At 63.7% G+C, this 25,085-nt stretch overlaps 1 protein-coding gene across 1 annotated transcript in view; it reads right to left on the bottom strand.

The window, feature by feature from the left end:
• The window catches only part of HSPG2 (heparan sulfate proteoglycan 2), a 40,766-nt gene that overhangs the window by 9,234 nt on the left and 6,447 nt on the right, over positions 1-25,085 (bottom strand). Inside the window, exons 4-69 of the mRNA XM_069034771.1 lie at positions 24,858-24,967; positions 24,712-24,770; positions 24,105-24,265; positions 23,787-23,912; positions 22,991-23,233; positions 21,728-21,847; positions 21,522-21,653; positions 20,564-20,708; positions 19,363-19,511; positions 19,132-19,278; positions 18,905-19,068; positions 18,658-18,834; positions 18,113-18,309; positions 17,857-18,004; positions 17,641-17,768; positions 17,485-17,571; positions 17,333-17,391; positions 17,184-17,251; positions 16,574-16,714; positions 16,063-16,239; positions 15,783-15,962; positions 15,468-15,586; positions 15,283-15,394; positions 15,089-15,202; positions 14,882-15,009; positions 14,718-14,804; positions 14,583-14,632; positions 14,410-14,498; positions 14,195-14,335; positions 13,923-14,114; positions 13,269-13,361; positions 13,105-13,185; positions 12,794-13,024; positions 12,065-12,178; positions 11,848-11,975; positions 11,679-11,765; positions 10,390-10,616; positions 10,208-10,318; positions 10,028-10,128; positions 9,540-9,720; positions 8,995-9,054; positions 8,691-8,813; positions 8,464-8,604; positions 7,565-7,707; positions 7,345-7,480; positions 7,111-7,256; positions 6,891-7,029; positions 6,659-6,813; positions 6,417-6,555; positions 6,132-6,283; positions 5,628-5,766; positions 5,352-5,509; positions 4,881-5,019; positions 4,646-4,797; positions 4,412-4,550; positions 4,180-4,331; positions 3,956-4,094; positions 3,720-3,871; positions 3,498-3,636; positions 3,264-3,415; positions 3,039-3,177; positions 2,805-2,948; positions 2,596-2,730; positions 1,950-2,131; positions 1,683-1,875; positions 1,417-1,596 (exon numbers count right to left, since the gene is read on the bottom strand). Of these exons, the coding sequence (XP_068890872.1) occupies positions 1,417-1,596; positions 1,683-1,875; positions 1,950-2,131; positions 2,596-2,730; positions 2,805-2,948; positions 3,039-3,177; positions 3,264-3,415; positions 3,498-3,636; positions 3,720-3,871; positions 3,956-4,094; positions 4,180-4,331; positions 4,412-4,550; positions 4,646-4,797; positions 4,881-5,019; positions 5,352-5,509; positions 5,628-5,766; positions 6,132-6,283; positions 6,417-6,555; positions 6,659-6,813; positions 6,891-7,029; positions 7,111-7,256; positions 7,345-7,480; positions 7,565-7,707; positions 8,464-8,604; positions 8,691-8,813; positions 8,995-9,054; positions 9,540-9,720; positions 10,028-10,128; positions 10,208-10,318; positions 10,390-10,616; positions 11,679-11,765; positions 11,848-11,975; positions 12,065-12,178; positions 12,794-13,024; positions 13,105-13,185; positions 13,269-13,361; positions 13,923-14,114; positions 14,195-14,335; positions 14,410-14,498; positions 14,583-14,632; positions 14,718-14,804; positions 14,882-15,009; positions 15,089-15,202; positions 15,283-15,394; positions 15,468-15,586; positions 15,783-15,962; positions 16,063-16,239; positions 16,574-16,714; positions 17,184-17,251; positions 17,333-17,391; positions 17,485-17,571; positions 17,641-17,768; positions 17,857-18,004; positions 18,113-18,309; positions 18,658-18,834; positions 18,905-19,068; positions 19,132-19,278; positions 19,363-19,511; positions 20,564-20,708; positions 21,522-21,653; positions 21,728-21,847; positions 22,991-23,233; positions 23,787-23,912; positions 24,105-24,265; positions 24,712-24,770; positions 24,858-24,967 (9,072 nt within the window). The remainder of the gene's footprint in view (positions 1-1,416; positions 1,597-1,682; positions 1,876-1,949; positions 2,132-2,595; positions 2,731-2,804; positions 2,949-3,038; positions 3,178-3,263; positions 3,416-3,497; positions 3,637-3,719; positions 3,872-3,955; positions 4,095-4,179; positions 4,332-4,411; positions 4,551-4,645; positions 4,798-4,880; positions 5,020-5,351; positions 5,510-5,627; positions 5,767-6,131; positions 6,284-6,416; positions 6,556-6,658; positions 6,814-6,890; positions 7,030-7,110; positions 7,257-7,344; positions 7,481-7,564; positions 7,708-8,463; positions 8,605-8,690; positions 8,814-8,994; positions 9,055-9,539; positions 9,721-10,027; positions 10,129-10,207; positions 10,319-10,389; positions 10,617-11,678; positions 11,766-11,847; positions 11,976-12,064; positions 12,179-12,793; positions 13,025-13,104; positions 13,186-13,268; positions 13,362-13,922; positions 14,115-14,194; positions 14,336-14,409; positions 14,499-14,582; positions 14,633-14,717; positions 14,805-14,881; positions 15,010-15,088; positions 15,203-15,282; positions 15,395-15,467; positions 15,587-15,782; positions 15,963-16,062; positions 16,240-16,573; positions 16,715-17,183; positions 17,252-17,332; positions 17,392-17,484; positions 17,572-17,640; positions 17,769-17,856; positions 18,005-18,112; positions 18,310-18,657; positions 18,835-18,904; positions 19,069-19,131; positions 19,279-19,362; positions 19,512-20,563; positions 20,709-21,521; positions 21,654-21,727; positions 21,848-22,990; positions 23,234-23,786; positions 23,913-24,104; positions 24,266-24,711; positions 24,771-24,857; positions 24,968-25,085) is intronic.

The raw sequence follows: 25,085 nt of genomic DNA, 5'->3' as shown, positions 1-25,085 counted from the left end.
AGATGGGCGTGTGTTGGGATGGATGAGAGTTGGATGGATCTACGAGGAAGGGGTGGATAGAGGAATGTAAGAGGAGATGGAGATATGGATGTCTGGGATGGCCAGGACTGACAGATGAATCTACCAGGAAGGAAGAGATGGATGGATGGATGGATGGATGGATGGATGGATGGATGGATGGATGGATGGATGATTGGAGAGTTTGAGAGGAGATGGCCAGTTGGGTGTGTGCTGAGATGGATGATGCACAGGGAGAAGGGGGATGCAGGAGTCAGGAAATGCAGAGCTGGATGTGAGCTGGAAAGATTGAATGATGGATGAGTGTACCAGGAAGAGGTGGAGGGATAAGTTTGAGAGGAGATTGAGAGACGAGTGTATGCTGGGATGAATCACATGGATGGATGTACAAGGAAGGGATGGATGGAAAAGGTGTGAGAGGAGATGGAGAGATGGATGTGAGCGGGGATGGGTGAGTGATGGATGAATCCACAAGGAAGAGGTAGGTGTGGGGGTGGATGGCAGAATGTGAGAGCAGGTGGCGAGTTGGGTGTGTGCTGGGATGGATGAGATGGATGATGCACAAGGAAGGAATGGATGGAACGGTGTGAGAGGAGATGGAGAGATGGCATGTCCTGGGATGGACCAGAGATGGGTGGATGCACAAGGATGAGATGCATGGAGGGGTGTGAGAGGAACCGGAGAGAGGAATGTCAGTTGGAGTGGGTGAGCAGTGGATGAATCCACCAGGAAGGGATGGATGGAGGGGTGTGAGAGGAGATGGAGAGATGGATGCGAGCTGGGATGGATGAGAGAGCGGTGAATTCACAAGGATGAGATTGATGGAAGAGCAAGGAGATGGGGAGGTGGGTGTGTGCTGGGATTGATGAATCCACAAGGAAAAGACAGACAGGTGTGAGCAGAGATGGAGAGATGGATGTGAGCTGTGATGGATGAGTGATGGGTGGTGAATCCACAAGAAAGAAAGGGATGCAAGAGTAAGGAGATGAAGAGATGGGTGTATGCTGGGATGAATGAGATGGATGGATCCATGAGGAAGAGGTGGAAGGAGAGATATGAGCAGAGATAAAGAGATGGGTTTGAGCTGGGATGGATGAGCCATGGATGGATCCATGGTGGATGGATAAATGGCGGATGAGAGAGCAGAAGTGGAGATGGACATGCACAGGGATGGGACAAGCAGGTGGACACATCCACGGGAAGGGCTGGTGATGGAGCTTGAGAGGAGGAGGATGAGTGCTGGGATGGAGCGAGGATGGTCCCGCGAGGAAGGGCTGCATGTAAGGGTGGGAGTGGCAATGGAGGCGGCCACATGCAGAGGAAGGACAGGTGATGGCCACAGGAGAGGTGGCAGCAGGAACCCAGGGGCACCCCAGCCCCCCGCTGTCCCCTCCTTACTCTCCACATCGAGGGTGACGAAGACTTCGGTGGAACCGACGGGGCTGGTGGCATTGCAGATGTACTGGCCCGAGTCCTGCTGCGCGGCACGAGGGATGACCAGGCTACCGTTCACCACGCGGTGCTGCCAGGGCAGGGGTGCCCGCAGCTTCGACCACTCAATCCGGGGCGCTGGGTCACCTATGACCACACCATGCCCATCACCGAGGTGTCGGGTACTGCTCAGGACACCCCTTCTCCACCATGGTCCTCCAGGCTCCCCATACCTCTGGCCATGCAGTGCAGTGTGGCCGTGTCCCCGGCCACCACGGTGACGGTAGATGGTGCAGTGACCTCGGGGGCCCCGGGGTGCCGCTGCGCTGACTCCACGCTGACGTCCACCCGTGCCTGGGCCGAGCCCAGGGCACTGTGCGCTGTGCACACGTAGGTCCCGGCGTGCTCCGGCTTGGCCGGCGACAGCTGGGGGGGGACAGGGTGGGGATGAGCACCAGGCACTGCCCGGTGCCCCATGGTGCCCCTGGGTGCTCCCTCACCTGCAGGATGGCCTGGCTGTCCATGTGCAGCAGTGTCTGGTGCTCCACCTTCTGCCGGGAGCCCAGCCGGCTCCAGCGCACCAGCGGCCGTGGCTCGCCCCGGCCCAGGCACTCCAGGCTCAGGGATTTGCCCTCCTTCACTGTCACGGGGCCTGGTGGCATCACTGACACTGTGGGGGCACCTGGAGAAGGAGGAAGACATTGGGGTGGGGATTGGGACACCACCATGAAGGATGTTGGCCTGGACACAGGGACACCCATCACCTTGGGAGCATCGGGAGCATGGGAAGAAATGAGCATGAGGGTGGGGATGGGGACACAACATCTCAGGAGCATCCAAAGCCTATGGAGGACATCAGCATGGGGGATGGGGACATCACAACTCCTGCGGCCCCATGAAGGGCACCAGCACAGGGACATGGGCACCACCACTCCAGGAGAACTTGAAGCATAGAGAGGAGATGGGGATAGGGACACCATTGCTCCAGTGGTATCTGGATAACGTGGAGGACACCAGCATGGTGACAGGGAGACCACCCTGAGGGCATCTGGAGCACACGGAGAACATGGGGATGGGGACACCAATGCCCTGGAGACAGCTGGAGCATCTGGAGACAGGGACAGGGCCACGCTGGCCACCTCATACCTTGCACCACAAGGTTGACGACGCTGCTGGCGACGCCGAAGCGGTTGGAGGCCACGCAGTGGTAAGCACCCTGGTTGCCCACGTGGGCACCAGTGATGGAGATGACTGAGCCGTTGGCGCTGATCTTCACATTGTCTGGGCAAGGAGGAGCCATCAGCACCAGGGCCACCCTGGGGACCATGCCAGGGCCACCCTGGGGACCACCATACCTTGGAGGTGTTGGCCAGGCCCCATCCGCCAAGTGATGTTGACAGGCCGCGCGCCATCGTGGACGCGGCACTTGAAGGTGGCATCCTCACCCGGTGCCACTGCCATGCTGTGTGGGTCGATGGAGATGATGGGGCTCTGCAGACCTGTGGGGACAAAGGGACAGAGAGGCCACGAGGTCACTCACATCCCCTATTTCCCCTCAGCATCCTCCCTCACCCCGTGGCCGCACTCACGGTAGCTGGAGCTGTCACGGGAGGTGACAGTGACAAAGACAGTGGCCTCGCGGGCAACGCTGCCCGTGTCAGCCCGGCACACGTACTCTCCCGAATCGGCCACCGAGAGCTGCGACAGCCGCAGCCGGGACCCTGAAATCTGAGGACGTCATGACAGAAGGTGGTGGCATCACCCAGCCATGCACAGCCACCACCGTCCCCCACCCCACCGGTGTCCCCACCTACCTGGTGCTTGGCTGGGAGGGCCCCACCACGCTTGTACCACGTGATGGTGGCCTGTCCCTGGCCGGCCACCACACAGTCCAGGTCCAGGGTCTGTCCCTCGGTGACAGAGGATGCCGAGGACTCGATGTGGATGGGTGGCGTGACGCCGGCGGCTGCATGGGCACGGTTGAGGGTGAACGGCCCCAGTGGTCCCTGACACCAGTGGGGACCTGTCCCCCGGAGGGTGGCACTCACAGTGGGATGGGTTGGCTCCGTCATCGATGGTGACGATGAGGGACGTCTCCTGCGTGATGCCGCCTGACGTCACCCGGCACACGTACTCCCCTGAGTCGGCTGCTGTCACCTGGGGGATGCGCAGGCGGGTGCCTGACACCTGGAGGGGACAATTAGGGGACAAGTCATCATCGTAGAGCAGGGGATGGGACAAATTCAGGGGGACCCTCCCCTGTCCCCTACCTGGTGGCCAATGGGCAGGGAGCCACCACGTTTGTACCACGTCACAGTGGTGGGGCCTGACCCTGCCACCACGCAGTTGAGGTCCAGGGTCTGTCCCTCGGCGATGGCCGAGGACAAGGACTCGATGCGGAGGGGCTGGGAGATGCCAGAGGCTGGGGGAGGACAGGGAAAGGGCACGTTTATCACCAAGGCGACACTCGATTGTCCCCAAGCGCTCTCCTCTCTCTCACACTCACTGTAATAGGTGTCGGCGCTGCTGGGCACAGTGACAATGACAGATGCCTCCTGGGTGATGGTCCCCAGGGTCACCCGGCACACGTACTCTCCCGAATCGGCCACTGCCACTTGGGCAAGGCGCAAGCGGGTCCCTGACACCTGGGGAGGTGACAAGTTGAGGACACATCACTACCTGATGCAGGGTTGTGGCCTGCAGGGCAAAGCCACCTCCCCCATGTCCCACCTGGCTGTTTGGTGGCAGAGCCCCCCCGCGCCGGTACCAGGTGACATGAGGATGACCCTGTCCTGCCACCATGCAGTTGAGGTCCAATGTCTGTCCCTCGGTGACAGCAGCAGAGGAGGTCTCGATCCTCACTGGTGGCGTGACACCAACAGCTGGGGGTGGCAATAGGGTCAGCAGGGTCACCACTGTGTCCTCACCACGCCCCTATGTCACCTCTCACCCATCCCAGTACCGTAAGAGGAGCCAGCACCAGTCTGGATGGTGACGATGAGGGATGTCTCATGTGTGACACTGCCCGATGTCACCCGGCACACGTACTCGCCCGAATCGGCCGCTGTCACCTGGGGGATGCGTAGGCGGGTGCCCGACACCTGGAGGGGTGACACACATGAGAATGGGGACATATACCCCTCAACACCACCAAAAATCCCTTTTCCATCCCAAAATGCTCCTCTGTGTCCCCTACCTGGTGCTTGGCTGGGAGGGACCCCCCGCGCCTGTACCAGGTGACAGTGGCCTGTCCCTGCCCGGCCACGATGCAGTTGAGGTCCAGGGTCTGTCCCTCGGCCACGGAGGAGGACGAAGACTCAATGCGCACTGGAGGGGTGACACCAGCGGCTGGAGACAGAGACAGGAGGGTCACCCCAAGGACGGTGGCACTGTCCCCCAGTCCTCAGTCACCTCCTGCTGTCCCCACTCACGGTAGGTACTGGCACTGCTGGGTTGGATGGTCACCATGATGGAGATCTCCTTGGTGGTGGCCCCGCTGGTCACCCGGCACACGTACTCGCCCGAGTCGGCCGCTGTCACATGCAGCAGCCGCAGCCGGGAGCCGGACACCTGTGGGGAGGGGACATGGGGGTCACTGAGGCCATCAGCTCTGGCAAGGGGTCATCTGGGATTGCACAAGGCCACTTGAGCTTGCACAGGGTCACTTTGGGCTTGCATGAGCCACCTGGGCTTATGTGGGGTCATTTGGGCTTCCTTGGGGTCACTTGGTCTTCCCTGGGATCACTCGGGGTTCCATAGTCATGGGGCCACCTGGGCCTGCCCAGGGCCAGCCAACCTTGTATGGGGTCCCCAGGACTTGCATGGGCCACCTGGTCTTGCCCACAGCTGTGTGTCATTCCCATCCGTCCCGCTTGGTGACATCCCTGCTCCGTGTCCCCTACCTGGTGCTTGGCTGGGAGGGTTCCCCCGCGCTTGTACCAGGTGACAGTGGCTTGTGCGGGGCTGGCAATGACACAGTTGAGGTCCAGGGTCTGTCCCTCGGTCACAGGGGATGACAGGGACGAGGACTCAATGCGCAGTGGGGTCGTGCTGCTCGGGGCTGGGGACCAAGATGGGTTAGACACTGTGACCACCACCATGTGTGACCCTCCCAGGGACACTGGGAGCAGTGTCACCCCCCCCGTGGGTAACATCCCGTGTTCCCTGTCCCCACTCACAGTAGGCACCAGCACTGCTGGGCTGGATGGTCACCATGATGGAGGTTTCCTTGGTGGTGGCCCCGCTGGTCACCCGGCACACGTACTCGCCTGAGTCGGCCGCTGTCACCCGCAGCAGCCGCAGCCGGGAGCCGGACACCTGTGGGGAGGGGACATGGGGGTCACTGGGGCCAGTTGGGCTTCCATGGGGTCACGTGGGCTTGAATGGGACCACCAGGGCTTGCATGGGCCACCAGGACTTGTATGGGGCCACCTGACCTTGCATGGGCTATTTGGACTTGCAACATATGAGCTACATGGGCTTCCGTAGGCCACCTAACCTTGCATGGGCCACCAGGGCTTGCATGGGGTTTCCTGCTCTTGTATGGGGTCACCTGGGCCTATAAGGGGCCACCCGGGCTTCCATGGGACCATCTGCATTTGCATGGGCCACCCAGGTTGCCCACAGCTGTGGGTCAACTGCATCCACCCCCTTTGGGGACATCCCTGCTCCGTGTCCCCTACCTGGTGCTTGGCTGGGAGGGTTCCCCCACGCTTGTACCAGGTGACAGTGGCTTGTGTGGGGCTGGCGATGACACAGTTGAGGTCCAAGGTCTGTCCCTCGACCACGGCAGAGGATGGGGAGTCGATGCGCAGGGGGGTCGTGTTGCCCGGGGCTGGGGACCGAGACAGGAGGGTGACACCAGTGACCACAGCAAGGTCTCGCCAGTATGGGCACCTGAGCCACGGCTCAGTGCTGTGACACATGAGGAGCCCCTGCTGGCACTGCCATCCCCTGTCCCCACTCACAGTAGGCACCGGCACTGCTGGGTTGGATGGTCACCATGACCGCGCTCTCCTTGGTGGTGGCCCCGCTGGTCACCCGGCACACGTACTCGCCCGAATCGGCCGCTGTCACCTGCAGCAGCCGCAGCCGGGAGCCGGACACCTGTGGGGAGGGGACACAAGGGTCACCAGAGCCACCTGGGCTCGCACAGGGCTGTGCATCAACCCCAGCCTCCCTTCGCATCGTCCCCCTCTGCGTCCCCTACCTGGTGCTTGGCTGGGAGGGACCCCCCGCGCTTGTACCAGGTGACAGTGGCCTGTCCCTGCCCGGCCACGATGCAGTTGAGGTCCAGGGTTTGTCCCTCGGCCACGGTGGACGAGGATGCCTCGATCCGGACAGGGACACCTGAAGCTGGTGGTCCTGCAGGGGAGGACAGAGCTGTGACCACCCGTTGGGAACCAGCACGTCCCCTCTGGTGCTGCTGAGCTCAGTCTCACCATAGGATGAGCCGGATGCAGCCACGACGGTGACAATGACAGACGCCTCCCGGGCAGTGGTCCCCAAGCTTGCCCGGCACACGTACTCCCCTGAATCAGCTGCCGTGACATGGGGGACACGGAGCCGGGACCCTGAAACCTGCAGGTGGGGACATGTTTGGTGTCACACAGCAGGGGACAGGGCAGCGTTTGGGGTGCTGCCCACCCTGCTTTGCCCTACCTGGTGGCCAGCGGGCAGGGAGCCCCCACGCTTGTACCATGTCACGGTGGCAGAGCTGGGCCCTGCCACCACACAGTCCAGGTCCAGGGTCTGTCCCTCAGTGACGGATGGGGATGAGGACTCGATGCGGACAGGTGGTGCCACCCCTGCGGGAAGCAAAAGGGGGCGCATGGGAGGGTTGTAGGCCCCCCAAAACCACCCCTGAACACCGCTGGTGTCCCCCACCCTCCTCACCTGGCACCACGGCCACCTCGATAGCGGCGCGGGCCGTGCCAACAGCGCTGGTGCCCACACAGAGGTAGATGCCACCATCGGCCACCGTCACAGCGGGGATGACCAGCGTGGCGATGTCACCGTGCTCGGTGCGGGACTGTGGCATGAGGGTGGGTGTCAGTGGCACCTGTGGTGCACCCACACCCCCCGGAGCACCCACTGGTGCCAGTGCCCCACTCACCTGTGGTGGCAGGGTGCCCCCCTGCTTTTCCCAGGTGATGGTGGCAGTGGGGGACCCCGAGACCCGGCAGTAGAGCCGCACCGTGGAGCCCTCCTGCACCTCCGTCCGCTCCGGGCTCACCTGCACCTGGGGGGTGCCCGCACCTGTGGGGAGGGGGATCAGGGCAGTGCTGGGGGCAATGGGGGGGCGGGGACAATGGGGGTGGGGACAATGGGGCTGACATGAGTGATGCAGACGATGAGGGTGAAGGGGACCATGGGATGATGGAGGTGCTGGAGGAGATGGGGGACAATGAGGGTGATGGAGATGATGAGGATGATGGGGACAATGGGATGATGGGGATGATAGAGACGATGGGAGTGATGGGGGCAATGGGGTGTACAGAGATGATGGAGATGATGCAGATGGCAAGGATGGTAAGGGTGATGGGAACAAGGGAATGATGGGGGATGACGGGACAATGGAGCTGAGGGGGCAACGGGGAATGAAGGGGAAGAAGAGAACAATGGGGACAATGAGAGTGACAGGGATGATGGGGCAATGAAGATGATGGGTATTGGAGGTGACAGAGACAACGGTGGTGATGATGAGATTATGGGGACAATGGGGATGAAGTGGATGGACAACGGGAGGTGACAGGGGTGATGAGGGTTACAGGGATGATGAGAATGACAGGGATGTTGCAGACCATGGAGACAATGGAGATGGACAATGGGGATGATGCAGAGTGACAGAGATGATGGGTGATGATGGGAGCAAGAGGGGTGACAGGGACAATGGAGACAATAGGGGTGATGTACATGACAGCAGAGATGGCAATGATCGGGGTGATGGGGATGATGGAAATGATGGGGATGATGTGGACAGGGGGCGACAGGGACGATGGTGCTGCCGCTCACCTTGCACGTGGAGGAAGGCGCGTGCCATGTGCTGCCCGGCGCTGCTCCGTGCCCGGCACTCATAGTGCCCCTCGTCGGCGGGCTCGACAGCGCCGAAACGCAGCGTCCCACCCTGAACCACGGCCCGCGGTGGCAGCGCACCTGCAGGGACACGGTCCGGCATCACCCTCGCTCGCTGTGTCCCCTCGCCCGGTCCCGGTGTTCCCCCGTCCCCAGTGGGCACCTACCGAGCCACTCAAGGGTGGGCTGGGGGCTGCCGGTGACCACGCAGTGGAACTCGGCCGGCTGCCCCGGTGCCACACTCAGCTGCGCCGGCTCCACGGTGGCGGTGGGGGCGGCGGCGGTGCCGGCTGCGGTGAGACCCGGGGGGGTTTAGGGCTCACCAGGCCCCCCCAGTGCTGTCCCCAGGCAGTGGGGCAGTGGGAAGTGGGGCGGCGTGGCACAGCCAGCAGCAGGGTGTGCGTGGAGCCCCAGCATGCAGCGGGTGGGGGGAGCGTGCGGACCCCCAGGAACCCTCCCCTGGTGACTTACCCGGTCTGTGCCCCTCCATGAACTCAACGGGCCCGTAGAACATCTGAGTCTTCGAGGCAGCTGCAGGAGGGGGTGGGTCTCAGGGAAGTGTGCCCATCACCCCAGTGTCCAGGCACCAAACCCACCCATCACCTTGGCATTTGGACATCAGACCTGCCCACTGCCCCAGTGTCCAGGCACCAAGTGTGCCCACCACTCCAGCGTTTGGGCATTCCATGTGCCCATCACCCCAGCACCTGGGCACCGCACGTGCCCATCACTGCAGAGCCAGGGAGGTGAGCGTGGCCATCACCTGAAGGACTGGGCACCATGCAAACCCATCCCCCTGGTATCCAGGCATTGGATGCACCCATCACCCTGGCCTCTGGGCATTGACATCCACACAGCAACGTGCCCATCAAACCCAGCCTCTGGGGGCCAAGTGCGACCACCACACCGGTGCCCCGGCCCTGCTGTGCCCATCACCCTGGTGTCTGGGCAGTGAATGTGCCCATCACCCTGGTGTTTCCCATCACCACGGGGTGAGCCACAGCATCAGGGCTCACCCTGGACGTAGAGCGTGGCGGTGCCCTGGTCCATGTCCAGCATGTTGGAGCCGGTGCAGACATAGACCCCGGCGTCCTGGGGCCGCACCCCGCGCAGCGTCAGGATCCCGTTGAAGTCCACGGCGCCTGCCGGCAGCGTCCCATGGTTCTGCCGTGTCCACACCAGGGTGTAGGCGGGAGACTGGGGGGGACAGAGGTGGGGAGGCCTGAGGCCACTGGGATGGGCACATGGAGGGGCACATGTCTGGCTGTGCACCCACGGGGGAGGGGTGGGTACCCAGGGATGTCCCACAGAGCTGTGTAGGGGCCCAAGGGGGCTTGGGGGAGTCCATATGGGCACAGCTGTTCCCGTGCTCTGGATATCCCTGTGAGGACATCCTTGGGTGTCCTTTGCTCGGTAGGATTGGGTGGGCACCCAGGGGCATCTCCACACCCTGAATGTCCCTGAACGGCCCCGCAGCCCTGCTGCTGTGCCCCCTTCCCCTCACCTTGCTCTTGGCGGTGCAGACGAAGGTGACATCGGCGCCAGGCTGCACCCTCTGCACTCGCTTCTCCTCCACGGTGACAGTGATGGGCTTCTCAGGGGTCTCTGGGCCACCACAGAGAGGGGTGAGCCCCGCTCCTGCCTCCCCTCTGTGCGTGTCCCCCTCTCGGTGACAACGACCTACCGGTGACGATGACCTCGGCGCGGCTGGCGTTGCTGTGCCGGAGGTTGCGGCAGGAGCAGACGTAGACGCCGGCTTCAGAGGGCTGGATGCTGGGGAAGTGCAGCTCCTCGCCTGGGGGGACACGCAGGTGACACCCCACGCCTTGAGGACACCCTGACATCCCCCCCGGAGCCCCCCAGTACCTTGTCGGCGGCTCTGGGCGCCCTCGGGGAGGGGCCGCCCGTCCTCTCGCACCCAGTGGTAGTAGAGCGGGGGGTCCCCAGTGGCCTGGCAGCGCAGGGTGACGGCGCTGCCCTGCGGCACCGCGGTGCGCACGGGGTGCACGCGCACGGCCAGCGCGGGCGGGGGCCCCGCGGGGACACAGCCCTGGCCCCGCACCGTGGGGTCACCCCTGTACCCCGGGGCGCAGCTGCAGGGAGAAATGGGGGCACTGCGTTTGTGGGGGCGCAGTGGGGTGCAAATGGGAGGAAGTATATTGGGGTGGGTGGGCTGGCGGGGGGGCATTAGGGTGTGAGCATATTGGGCTACCTAAGGTGGGTATATTGGGGTGTATATGGGGAGTATATTGGGGTACGTAGGGTGGGTGCATTGGGGTGTGTATGGGGGGTATATTGGGGTATCTAAGGTGGGTATATTGGGGTGTGTATGGGGAGTATATTGGGGTACGTAGGGTGGGTGCATTGGGGTGTGTATGGGGGGTATATTGGGGTACACAGGGTGAGTATATTGGGGTGAGCACATCAGGGTGAGTACATCAGGATGGGTATAGTGGGGTGGTGACTGTATCAGGGCGGGTATAAGGGGGGGGCACTTTGGGGTGTCTCTATTGGGGTGAGGCCATCAGGGTAGGTGCAGTGTGTATTGGGGTGCATATGTCAGGCTGAGCCCTTTAGGATGCAAAATCTGGGGTGAGCTCATAGAGGTGAGTACATCAGGGTCGGTGTAGCAGGAGAACATTGGGGTGGCTATATCGGGGTGGGTATATTGGGGAGCACTTTGGGGTGGGTCTGTATGGGAAAGGCCATCAGGGTGAGTATATCAGGGTGGGTGTACTGGGGTGCATAAACTGGGGTGAGCATTTGGGGTGTGTATGTCGGGGTGAGCACACATGCTCTGTAGGACGTGTATATCGGGGTGAGCTCATCGGGGTGAGCGCATTGGGTGGGTATTGCAGGAGTACATTGGGGGGGGTATATGTGGGTGGATATATGGGGGTGAGGCAGTGGAGGTGGGTTTTGGGGATAGGTACATACGGGTGACTCAATCACGGTGGGGTTTTGGGGTGGGTATATGGGGGTGAGCCCATGGGGTGGGGTTTTGGGGTGGGTATATGGGGGTGAGCCCATGGGGTGGGGTTTTGGGGTGGGTATATGGCAGTGAACCCATCAGGGCAGGTATAGCAGGGTGGGTATATGGGGTGAGCCCATGGGGTGGGTGTTTGGGGCACGTTTTGGGGTCCCAGCAGCCTCACCGCTCGCAGTACTGCCCAGTGTAGCCTGGCTCGCAGGCGGTGCAGCGGTACCCGCCGCCTCCCAGACTCTCACAGGTCCTGGAAAACCTGCGGGGACAGAGTAAGGTGAGGGCACATCCCTTCCCTGGCACCCCCAGCCTGGCACCCCCACCGCAGTGCAGGCACCCACTGGTTCTCGGGGTACGGGAGGGGACAGGCACAGGGCTGGCAGTCCTCGGGGGTCCCGGCGGTGGCGTCTCCGTAGAAGCCAGGGGCACATTGGTCACAGAAGTCCCCTGCTGTGTTGTGCAAGCAGCCCTGGGGGATAGTGGGGGCACAAATTGGGGGTGTCCCGGCTGGGATGACACCACAGCCCCCCCAGAAACATTCGGAATGTGGGGCCTTACGGAGCAGGCGCCGCTCTCGGGGTGGCAGCTCTCGGAGTGGCCGTTGCACTCGCACAACTCGCAGTGCCCCAGGTACAGCCCCCCGCCGGTGCGCGTGTACCCGGGGGCACAGTCCTGCGGGAAGGGACAGCGTTGGGACCCCCAGAGCCTGGGGAAGGGGCCTGGGGAGGGGGAAAGAGGGGGCTTGGGGGACAGATGGGTGATGGGGGTGCTGGGGGATGATGAAGAGTGACGGGGTGACACTGGGGAGATGCTGAAGGGGTGATGAGGGTGATGGGGGTGATCCTGGGGATGATGGGGGGATGCTGGGGGCTGATGGGCAATGATGGGACTACTGATGGTGATGATGGTACACTGATGGAGGGATGATGATGGAAGGTGATGAGGGGGTGATACTGGGGGGGAGAATGAAGCGGTGATGCAGGTGAAGCTGACAGGGTGACGGTGGGTTTGATAGGCAGATGAGATGATGGAAGGATGATGACGGAGGATGCTGGAGGGATGACGGAATGTGATACTGGGCATGACGGGGGGAGGCTGGGGTGGTGGGGGATGCTGGAGTTGATGATGGGGACAATGATGAAAGGAGTGATGGTGGTGATGGAGGGTCTTACTGGATTGATGGGGGGGATGCTGAGGGGTGATCGGGGGGATGATGAGGAGGTACTGGGAAGGAGGGTAGGGAGGTGATGGGAGTGATGCAGTGACACTGGGAGGGGCTGGGCTCACCTGGCAGGAGAGCCCGTGGTACCCAGGGGGACAGCGACATTCCTCCACCTCGAGGGCCGGGGGCAAGCCGGGCTGGGGGGGCACGGCTGTGTCCATGGCCACGTCGGCAATGGCAGCTGCGGCCGTGCTGGTGGAGTAGGTGGCTCGGATGAGGATCTCGTCCAGGTCGGCCAGTGCCATCAGCAGGTGCTCCCGCGTCGCTGGCTGCCCATCCGGCCGCTGCCAGTATTGCTGCAGGAACAGGGGCTTAGCAGGGAACACACTCTGGGACAGGGGAACATCACGGACAAAAGCCTCCCACCACCTCCTACCTCCCGAAAAATGATCTCGAAGGCCTGGGGGGTCCGCGGGGGCAGGTCGGGCTGGTAGGCCACCAGTGTGATGTCATTGCCCTGGGGACAAGGGGACAAGGGGGTCAGGGGGTCCTGGCGTCACCCAGTGTGTCCCTGTGCCACCCCAGCCAGCACCCCCTTACCGTGATCTGGATGTCAGCGTCGGGCAGGGGAGCTCCCTGCCCCCCTGGGGTGTAGGTCAGGGTGTAGCGGAGCCGACCCCCATAGGAGCCCACCTGCACCGGGATATGGGCAAGATTGGGATTGGGATTGGAGTAGGAAAGGGAAGGGATGGGATGAGGTGGGATGGGATGGGCACAGGGAAGAGGATGGGCACGATGGGGACAGGGATGGGGATGGGGAAGGTGATAAGATGAAATAGGGATGAGGAAGAGGAGAGGGATGGGAAAAGGGAGAGGGGAAAGGGGAAAGAAAGAGGATAGGGATAAGGAAGGGAAGAGGATGGGGAGGGGAGGGGATGGGGAAAGAGGAGAAAGAAAAGAATGGGGGTGATGATGGGGACAGGGGATGGCACAGGACAGGGATGAGGAAGGCAAAAATTATGGGGAAAGGGAAAGGAGAAGGGGCAAAGGGGAAAAAGACACGGTGAAAAGAGGAAAAAGGGGAGGGAAAGGGGAAAAGCCTAAGGGGGAAAGGGAAAGAGAAGGGCAGAGACAAGGAGGCTGTGTCCACCTCCCGGACAGTGCCCAGGGTGCCCATGGGGAAGGGGTGCAGCCCCTGGCGGGGCATTCCCAAGGCTCCATGGACACCCTGTCCCCCAGGGGTCACCCCGTTACCTTGTCCCCCTGGTAGGGGGGTGGCAGCTGCCAGTAGTAGGAGTCAGGGGGCAGCTCCCCAAAGCGCTCGTAGGTCAGGTGGGGCTGGGGGTGCCCTGGCTGCACCCCAAAGCCGCTGCCCACACGGGTGCTGCGCTGGCGGTTCACCAGGGCGAACCCCTGGGCATCCCCCGGGGCAAAGGATGTCTGGATCTGTGGGATCGAGGGGTGAGCGGGGTCAGAGACACTTGGGGACACCCTGGGGACACGTGGGGACAAGAGGGGACACTCACGGTGGCACGGGCGTAGGAGGTACTGGTGCAGTGCTGGACGATGCCCATGCAAAAGCAGGGCAGGCACCCGGCTGGCTCATCCCCGCTCAGGTGGAAGTGGTGGGGACGGCACGTGGCACAGTGGGGACCCTCCACGTTGGCCTGGGGGGAAACACAGCATGGTGACATGGCCCTGTCACCCCTCCCGGGGCTGGGGACACACACACAAGGCTCACCTTGCAGCGGCACTGCCCGTTGGTGTCGCAGCCCTCACCGGTGCTGCCGCGTGGGTCACACTGGCACTGCCCGCCGGGAACACTGGGCACTGAGGGGTGACACACAGTCAGCCACAGCCCCCCTTACTGCCACCACAGGGGACAGCACTTGGTCCCCACCCCGTGACGCTCACCTCGGCACGGCTCTCCCCGCAGCGGGTCCCCCACGTACCCGGCCGAGCACCTGCGGTGGGACAAACCCAAATGAGGCAGTGAGAGGGGCGTTCACCCCAAAAACACCCCCCATCCCACCCTGGTGTCCCTGTCACCTCTCGCAGAGGCGGCCGCTGTGTCCTGGGGCACAGGCACTGCATGTGGGCTGCCCGTCCGTGTCCTCAAAACACATCTTGGTCACCCTGTGGAGGGGACAAAGGGACAGGTGACACCCCATCAGTGTCCTCAGGGATGTGACAGACCGTGGAATGGCACCTACTGGGTGTCCCCATGGGGTCCATGGCAGGGACAGGGCTGGCAGTCGCCCGGGGTGCCCCGGGTGGCATCGCCGTAGTAGCCGGGTTGGCACTTGTCACACTGGGGACCCTCCGTGTGATCCCGGCAGCCCTGTAAAGAAAGGGGCTGATGGCATTTGTGTCCTTGCCATGGGGGTCCCCAGGGTGTCCCCTGGCTGTCCCCAGCTGACCTGGCAGACGCCGGTGTCAGGGTGGCACTCGCTGGCGTGGCCGTGGCACTGGCACGGCTCGCAGGTGCCCAGGTAGAGCCCGGCGGTGCTGCGGGTGTAGCCGGTGTCACAGTCCTGGAGGGGACACAGTGGCAGGGGGGTGGGACACGGCTCAGCATCCCCATGGTGGCAGTGAGGGGACCCGAGAGTCTCACCTGGCACGAGGCCCCGCGGTACCCAGGGGGGCAGGCGCAATCCTCCACCTCCAGCGCGGGCGGGCGGCCGGTGGCGTGTGGCACTGCCACGTCCAGGGTGACGTCGGCCAGTCTGCGGGGCCAGAGGGGGTCAGCACTGCCCTGCCACCGCCCTGTGTCCCCTCCTGACCCCACAAGGAACCCACCTGCTCTCCTCTGGCTGCTCCGAGTAGGACGCGCGGATCATGAACAGGTCCACGTCGGCCAGGGCCATCAGGAGGTGTTCGCGGGTGGCATCACGCCCGTCTGCGCGGCGCCAGGCGCCCTGTGCCGCACCGGGGTGACGTGGGGGCCGCTATCCCCCACTGCACCCAGCCCGGCCCCCAGGGCGCCCAGGGTGACCTCCCCATGGTGCCCAGTCTGACCCCTGGGGGTCTCAGACCAACCCCTCCCCAGCACCCAGTCTGATCCCCTCCCTCCACGACCCCTCTTGCTGAGTGCCACACAGGGACCGCTCTCACCTCACGGATGGGCACAGTGACAGCAGTGGGGACACCGGCTGGGGGCCTGGCACTGGAGAAGTGCTCCAGGAAGATCCCGTTGCCCTGGAGCAGGACATCAGGGTGCCCGGGGAGCAGGGGAGTGCCCGCCAGGGCCCGGTGTGTCACCGTGTACCGCAGCTCCCCGCCGTACGCTGTCACCTGAAGGGACAGCCAGCATGGCTCAGGGTCACCTACCCCCTGAACTGGGTGGTGGGGACAGGGAGAGGCTCAGAGGCGTCCCTTGGAGTGGCCGTGTCACCTTGTCCCCGGTGAAGGGTGCAGGCAGCACCCAGTAGTGGACACCCCGTGGCAGCTCCTGGAAGGCGTCGAAGCGCAGCTCCCGCGGCGACACGAAGTGTGGCACGGCCCCCTCCAGCCACGTGCCTGACATGTTGGCCAGGGGCAGCGGCGCCGAGTCCTCAGAGCTGAGCAGCACCTGCGGGAAGGATCGTGGTGGGCATGGTGTGGCACAGCATGGCACTACATGGCACAGCACGGCACTACATGGCATGACAAGGCACAACACGTAGGTTGTATGGCACAGCACTACACGGCACATAACGGCATGACAAGGCATGACAAGGCACCACACGGCGTGGTATGACATGGCACAGGTGACATGACATTGTGGCACAGCATGGCACAACATGGCACTCCGGTGGCACGGCATGGCAAGCCATGGAATGACACATCAACACAACGACGAGACACGGCACGACGTGGTACAGGATGGCACGGTCTGGCACGGCCTGTCCCGGGCCACAGGGTACCTGGTGGCGGTGCCAGGCGGAGCTGGCGCAGGAGCGGGACAGTCCCATGCAGAAGCAGGGCAGGCAGCCCGCGGGGTTGGCAGCGCTCAGGTGGAAGGTGCCAGCGGCGCAGGAGTCGCAGAGCCGGCCACGGACGTTGGGCTGGGGGCACAGGGCAGGCAGGGGTCAGCGGGGCAATGGGGGGGACTGGGTGCAGTGGGTGGGATGGGGGCTGGGGGCATTGGTGGGACTGGGTACCCCAGGGACCAGACTGGGTGTCACAGGGGTCAGGCTGAGTGTTATGGGGGACTGGAGTGGGTCCTGCTGGGGGGTTGGACTGGGTGCCATGGGGCAGGGGGTGGGGTCGGTGCTGGGTGGATTGGACTGGGTACCCCAGGGATCGCACTGGGAGCTATGGGGGGTGGGACTTGGAGCTTTGGGGGGCAGGACTGGTTGCCTCAGGGGATCTGAGTGGGGGCTGGACTGGGCACTATGGGGCACAGGTAGGATGGGTGTTAGGGCAGGGACTGGGTACCTGGGACCAGACTGGTGCAGTGGGGGATGGCAGCATCCAGCCCCCCATTGCTCCCCCCAATATTGCCCCACTGTCCCCCCAGCCCCCTGCCCTCACCTTGCAGCGACAGGTGCCACCTGCCTCGTCCTGGCCCCCGCGGGCATCGCACTTGACGAGCTCCTGGCCTGCGGGCAGCGAGGGTGAGGGTGGGGGGCACCCAAGGGTGCGGGGATCCCCCCACCCCCCCAGCCAGCACCCCCGCTCACCGATCGGGGTGCACTTGCCACCCGGCTGGATGGGGTCTCCCTCATAGCCCGGGGCGCACCTGTGGATGGGTAGGGGATGGGTGGGTGGTAAGTGGGTGATGGGTGGGGGGGTCTCAGGTGGGAGGGGTTACAGGGAGGGACCCCCCACCCACCTCTCGCAGCGGCGGCCGGCGTATCCAGGGGCGCAGGCGTCGCAGGTGGCCTGGCCATCTGTGTCCAAAAAGCAGGACTCCGAGAACCTGTGGGTGACAACGACGGTGATGCCAGGGTGGTGACATCAGGGGCTGGTCCCTGGGGTTGGCACCCACCTGCGAGATGGCTCAGTGTAGGGACAGGGACAAGGGTGACAGGCAGTGGCTGTGCCCTTGGTGGCATCGCCAAAGAAGCCAGGTTTGCACTTCTCGCACTGGGGACCCTCCGTGTTGTGCTGGCAGTTCTGGGAGGGGGACACATGTCACAAGGGAGTGGTGACCCTGAAATGTGTCCCTGCCCCCTTGTCACCTCATCAACCCCTCACTCCTTACCAGGCAGTGCCCAAAAACAGGGTCACAGGTGCTGGAGTGGCCGTGGCAGCCGCAACCAGAGCAGGTTCCCAGGTAGGGTCCCCTCGTCACCCGCTCAAAACGGGGGGCACAGCGCTGGCATGACAGCCCCGTGTAGCCCACGGGGCACCTGGGGACACAGCAGTGTGACAGTGTGTCTTGGGGTGACACAAACCAGGACACAGTGGCATCACAGCAGCGGTGGCACTGAGCCCATGACCTTGCTGCCAGTGGTCACCTGCACTCCTCAATGTCGCCGGCCGGCCCCAGGCCAGTGTCCGCAATGCTAGTGATGTCCATGGCTACGTCGCTGAGCCCCACACTGGCCATGCGCCCGTCATACACCGCCCGGATGAAGATGCCCTCCAGCCCCTGCAGCACCAGCAGTAGCAGCTCCCGGCTCACTGGCACACCCTGCTCGTCCTCCCAGTGGTCCTGCCGGGACAGTGACAGCGGTGTCACAGCAGGGTGATGGTAATGCTGGCATCACCCACCTGCCACCACCGGTACCACCCATCTGCCACCACCAGCACCAGTGCCCATCATCAGCATCATCGCTGCCAGCACCACCCACCCATCAGTATCTCCTTCCCAGCACTGGATTCACCCACCTGCCATCACACCACCCACCCGTCTCCACTGGCATCACCCCCCCACCACCACTGGTATCATCCACCCACCACCATCATCATCATCACCCGCCCATCACCAGCCTCACTCACCCATCACCACCGGCATCATCTCCCCACCATCCCCACCAACCCCCTCCCCTCTCACACCCACCTCGGTGAGGGGCACGTGCCGCTGGTTGAGGACGTCTGGCTGGGTGTCACCAGCACGTGCCCGCAGCTGCCGCCCGTGGCCCCGCAGCAGCACGTCGGGGTGGGCAGTGGGCTCAGGGGGCCCCCGGCCCAGCCGGTACCGCACCCCGTAGCTCAGCGCTCCCCCGTAGGCATCCACCTGGCAGCAGAGTGGGCTGTCAGCAGCCGTGCCACTGGTGTCCCCAGCCCTGAGCCCACCCTGGCATCACCTTGTCCCCAAGGAAGGGCTCTGGCAGTGCCCAGAAGGCATCGAGTGCCAGGAAGCGGCGTGACAGGTCTAGGAGCTGGAATTCCTCAGTGCCCACATCCACATGGAGTTGGGTGGCCGAGAGCACCGGTGCGGATGGCGCCGCCGGCACTGTCACATTGACACCTGCAAGGAAACACTCAGCCCCTGGTGTGTCCCCTGCCCCTGTCCCCTGTCCCCACAACTCACCCTTGAAGTCGTTGGGGCGGTTGAAGCGCAGGTGGAGGCGGTGGCGGTGGCGGGTGGTGGCGCGGCAGGAGGTGGTGACGCCGAAGCAGAAGCAGGGCAGGCAGCGGGATGTCCCTGTCACCTGGAAGTGACCCTCGGGACATGGCCCTGTGGGAGATGAGACAGTGGGTGATGGTGACAGTACCACGGTGGGGTTGGTGTCATGGGGAGGGGAGGGAAGGGGCCGCTGACCGGGGCGGGTGACAGTGAGGATGCTGTCGGGGATGCCGAACACCATGCCCAGGGTGTTGATGGCCTCACAGGTGTAGGCGCCTTGATCGGCTTCCTTCACGTCCCGGATGGTCAGGGTGCCCTGCCCAGCCTCGCTCACGATCGACACCCTGCGTGGCACATTTGCTACCCAGAGCCCGGCACAGACAGAGCCCGGCACGCCCGGAGCCACACACACCCCACGCCCAGCACACAGCACCCGGCACAGCTGGGGCTCTGCACACCCAGCACCCCACACACCCGGCACCCAGTACACCCAGTACCCCACACACCCAGTGCCCCACACACCCAGTGCCCCACACACCCAGTGCCCCACACACCAGGCAGCCATTACACCCAGCGCCCCACACACCTGGCACCCAGTACACCCAGTACCCCGCACACCCAGCACCCCACACACCCGGCACCCAGTACACCCACTACCCCACACACCAGGCACCCAGTACACCCAGCACCCCGCACACCCAGTGTCCCACACACCTGGCACCCAGTACACCCAGTACACCCAGCGCCCCGCACAGCCAGCGCCCCGCACACCCACTACCCCACACACTCAGCACCCCACACACCAGGCACCCAGTACACCCAGCACCCCGCACACCCAGTGTCCCACACACCTGGCACCCAGTACACCCAGTACCCCGCACACCCAGTGCCCCACACACCCAGCACCCAGTACCCCGCACACCCACTGCCCCACACACTTGGCACCCATTACACCTGGTGCCCCACACACCCAGCGCCCCATCCCAGCAGAGGAGCCCATTCCCTCTGCATGACCCCCCCACACCCAGGCCCCGCCCCAATCTCAGGCCCCTCCCATTGTACGAGCCCCCCGGCTGTTCGCCTCGCCCATTTATCAAAAACCCACCCAAAGCCCCGCCCACAGAGACCACGCCCCGCCCACAAACCCCACCCCATGGAAGCCCCGCCTACCAAGGCCCCGCCTGTCACAAGCTCCTCCCACTTCCCAAGCCCCGCCCCAAGCCACCCCTCAGCCCCAACACACAGACCCCGCCCACACCGGCCCCACCCAAATGGAAGCTCCGCCCATCGCAGACCACACCCAATCACGAGCTCCCCTCCCAGGGTAAGCCACGCCCCTTCCTCCAACCCCTCCAATCCACAACCACCCCTCAGGCCCCGCCCCGGCCCCGCCCACCTGTGGCTGCTGGGGGTGTGTCCCCAGTTCAGGCGCCAGGTGACGATGGGCGTGGGGACACCGGTGGCCACACAGGTGAAGGTGACGGTCTGGCCTGGCACTGCCTGCACCGACTCCCGCGGCAGCGTCACCACCTGTGGGGGCACTGCCACCGCCACCCAGTCACTGTCACCGCCACCGGCACCACCCACACCTCGCAGCACCCCCGGGGGACAGGGATACTGCCACCGCCACCCTGTCATTGTCACCGCCACCGGTACTGCCTGCTCCGTGTGGCACCACTGGAGGATGGGGACACTGCCACCCCAGACCCAGCTGGGGACAGGTTCTTTGTCACCATCGCTCCAGTCCAGCTTGGGGAGAGGGTTCCCGATACCCAACCTGGTTCTGTGACATGTCCCCAGCGTGGCACCACCTGGGGGCAAGCTCCCAGCACAGGGTCCCCAGCCCAGTGCTGTGTCACAGAGTGCCTGGGCACAATGTCCCCAACACGGTGCCGTGGCACAGGGTCCCTGGGTGCTGTGTCCCCCGCCTGGTGCCATGAATGTCGCCAGGATGGTGTCATGCCATGGGGTTCTTGGGTGCAATGTCCCCAGCCCAGCACCATGGCACAATGTCCCCAGGCACAGTGTCACCAGCCTGGTACCATGACACAATGTCCCCAGCCCAGGGTCATGGCATAAAAGTCCCCGGGCAGTGTCCCCAGACTGGTGCTACAGCAAAGGGTCCCTGGCACAGCTCAGACAGCGTCCCCAGCCCTGTGTCCCCAGGACAGCCTGGGCACACAGTCCCCATCCTGGTGCCATGACAGGATCCCTGGGCACACTGTCCCCGTCCCAATGCCACAGCGCCACGTGTCCCCACAGCTTGCACACAGCATCCCTGGCACAGCATCCCCAGCCCAGCCTTGGTCCCCATGTCCCCTCCTTGCTGAGCTGTCCCCTGCGGTGTCACTCACCACATCCAACCTCGTCGCTGCGGTCGGGGCAGTCGGGCTCCCTGTCGCACTGGTAGCTGGCGCGGATGCAGCTCCCGCTGGACACGCACCGGAATTCCGCTGGTCCACACACCGCGCCGGGCGCCTTGGTGGCTGTGGGGGGTCACGGCACCATGTGTCAGCTGTGTCCCCATGTCCCCACGCGCATCCCGAGCCCCCGTACTCACGGCAGTCGCTCTCGTCAGAGCCGTCGCCGCAGTCATTCTCGCCATCACAGCGCCAGAGCTTGAGGGCGCAGTGCCCATTGTCACACTTGAACTCATTGGGCTCGCACGGGGACGGGGTGCCTGGGGGGCATGGGGGAAGTCAGCACCCAGAATCCCAGAATCAGGTTGGAAAAGACCTTTGAGATCATCGAGTCCCACCTGTGACCCAACACCACCCTGTCACCCAGGCCATGGAACTGAGTGCCACATCCAGGCTTTCCTTAAACACCTCCAGGAACGGTGACCCCACCACCTCTCTGGGCACCCCCTTCCAATGCCCAATCACCCTTTTCATGTAGAGCTTCTTCCTAAAGTCCAGCCTAAACCTGGTGCAGCTTAAGGCTGTGTCCTCTCCTGTCCCTGTTCCCTGAGAGCAGAACCCGACCCCCCCGGCTGCCCCCTCCTGTCAGGCACTTGTGCAGAGCCACAAGGTCCCCCCTGAGCCTCCTCTGCTCCAGCCTGAGCCCCTTTCCAGCTCCCTCAGCAGCTCCTCACAGGACTTGTGTTCCAGACCCCTCACCAGCCTTGTTGCCATTCTCGGGACACGCTCCAGCCCCTCAGTATCCTTCCTAAACTGGGGGGCCCAGAACTGGACACAGCACTCGAGGTGCGGCCTCACCAGTACCCAGTACAGGGGAAGAATCCCTGCCCTGGTCCTGCTGGTCACTCCACTCCTGATCCAGGCCAGGTGCCATTGGCCTTCTTGGACACCTGGGCACAGCTGGCTCATGTCCAGCAGCTGTCCATCAGTGCCCCCAGGTCCCTTTCCACCTGGCCACCGTCCAGTCACTGTCCCCACCCTGTAGCACTGCAGAGGTTGTTGTGACCAAAGTGCAGGACTCGGTCCTGGATTCTGCCCCTGGATCCAGCCTGTCCAGGTCCCTCTGCAGAGCCCTCCCATCCTCCAGCAGATCCACACTTGCACCCAACCCGGTGTGGATCTCAATCCCCTCACCCAGACCATCAATACAGATACTGAACAGGACCGGGCCCAGCACTGATTCCTGGGGGACACACCTGGTGACCAGACACCAGCTGGACACTGCTCCATCTCCCTGCACCCTCTGGGCCCGGCCACCAGCCAGTTCCCAGCCCAGCAAAAGCAAACCTGCCCAAGCCACGGGCTGCCAGCTTTCCCAGGCGTTTGCCGTGGGATGCAGCGTCCAAGGCTTTGCCGAAGTCTGGGTAGAGCCCCCCCAAACCCTCGCTGCCCCCAGGACTCACCGCAGGCGTCCTCGTCGGAGCCGTCGGCGCAGTCACGCTCTCCGTCGCACAGGTAATCCCGGGGCACGCAGCGCCCGTCCCTGCAGGCGGCCTCGCCCCCCTGGCACCCCCCGGCCGCGGGTTTCGAGGGGCGTGGGGTGACGGGGCGCAGGGGGAACGCCGGGGTGGTGCCCACGGGGACGGTGCTCAGCGGGCGCGTGGTGGCTGGGCGGGCGGTGCTGGGGGGTGGCCGTGGGGGGGGCTCTGGGGGAGGTAAAAGGAGGGTTATGGGGGGATTTAGGGGGGAGTGGGGGTGAAGAGGGAGCGTTTGGGGGGGGTTGGAGGGGAGGGGTTCAAGGGAGGTTTATGAGGGGGGTGTAGGGGTAAAATGGGGTGCAGAGGGGTTATAGGAGGGAAAAAGGGGTGTGAGGAGTGTTTATGGGGGCATAGGAATAAAACGGGTGCAGGGGGATTAAAGTGAGAAATGGGGGTGCAGGGGGGTATAGAGGGGTATATGAGGGAAAAGGGGGTGTGGGAAGTGTTTATGGGGTGCAGGGGGGGTTGGGGGGAGATGAGGGTGCAGTGGAGTGTAGAGGATATATGGGAAAAAGGGGATGCAGGGAATGTTTATGGGGCTGTGGGGTAAAAAGGGCACAGCAGTTAAAGGGGGAAGTGGGGATGCAGAAGGAGAGGACAAGAGGGTTATAGGCAGGAAAGGGGGTGTTGAAGGGGAGTGATGGGGCCATGGGATGGGGAGTGGGGAGTAGGGGGGGTCGGGAGAGGCAGAGGGGGTTCCAGGGGTGCCGAGCTGCCTCACCACATCCCTCCTCATCAGAGGCATCACGGCAGTCGGGCCGGCGGTCGCAGCGATATTCCAGGGCCACACAGTCCCCGCTGCCACAGGAGAACTCCCCCACAGTGCAGGCACGTGGCTGGGAGGTCACTGCGGCCGGGGAGGGGACACACGGTCAGGGGGTTACCCCGAAACACCCCCCACCCCGACACAAGCCAGGACGTGAGAGCCAGCGGAGTAATAGGGGTTGGGATGTGGTGCTCTGAGCCCCCCCGCCCCAAACCGCTCCAGAGCACCCCACAACCTCCTCAGGCTCCCCCCCAGGCCCTCCCCCAGGCTCACCGGCTCCCAGGCGGCGGAACTGGAAGCCGTGGGGGGAGGTGAGGTAGGAGGCGATGGAGCCGCCGGCCAACAGGTCCCGCAGGACCCCCCCGAGCTGCACCTCGTCCCCATTCCCCTCTGAGCCCACATCCAGCTCCACGAACACGTCCCCGTCCAGCTGCCTGGGAGACAAGGGGTCAGCACCCCAAAATAGCCACACTGCACCCCCAAATCAGCCCTGAGCCTCCAAAGTGTCCACATTGCACCCCCAAGAAATCCCCATCACCTCCAATCCACCCCATCACCCCCAAAACCTCTCTGCCCTCCCAAAAGCGCCTTGTTCCACCCCAAAACTGTCATTGCACCCCAAAATCTCCTCACTGCCCCCCAAAAGCCCTTCATTGCATCCCAAAACATCCCTATCACCTCCAACCTTCCCCATCACCTCCAAAGACTCCATCATTCCCAAAACCTCCCTGCACTCCCAAAAGCTCCTTGTTGCACCCCAAAACGTCCTCATTGAACCCCAAGATTTCCCCAGATGACTCCTTGCTCCCCCTGCCCCCCTGCTCTCCTGACCCTCCAAAACCCTCTGGGCCCCCCAGAGCCCCCCAAACCCCCCACTCACTTGATGAAGACCACGTTGACCACCTGCTCCCCGGGCACTTTGTAATACTCTGACTCCAGCTGTTGGGGGGCAGAAAAGGGGGGGTCAGAGTGGTCCCTTGGGTGCCCCCCACCCCCAGCATCCCCCTGACTCCCCCCAGTCCTCACCGTATCCACCACGGCCTCCGAAATCTCCCGAAATTCCTCAGAATCAGGGTCCTCCAGCCGCGAGCTGTAGTCGATGCTGCGGGTGAAGTTCACCAGCGCCCGAAAATAAACTGGGGGTGGGGGGTGTCAGAGTTGGGGGTGGAGAGTCAAAACTGGGGGGGTGGCACCTGCACACCCAAAAATCTCCCCTGTGACCCTCATCCAGCTGTGACCCCCCCATCCAGATGT

Source organism: Aphelocoma coerulescens, chromosome 21 (genome assembly GCF_041296385.1).
Source record: "Aphelocoma coerulescens isolate FSJ_1873_10779 chromosome 21, UR_Acoe_1.0, whole genome shotgun sequence".
Lineage (NCBI taxonomy): Eukaryota > Metazoa > Chordata > Aves > Passeriformes > Corvidae > Aphelocoma > Aphelocoma coerulescens.
Note: the sequence above shows the minus strand (reverse complement) of the source record. Positions and strands in the feature narration are given on the sequence as shown.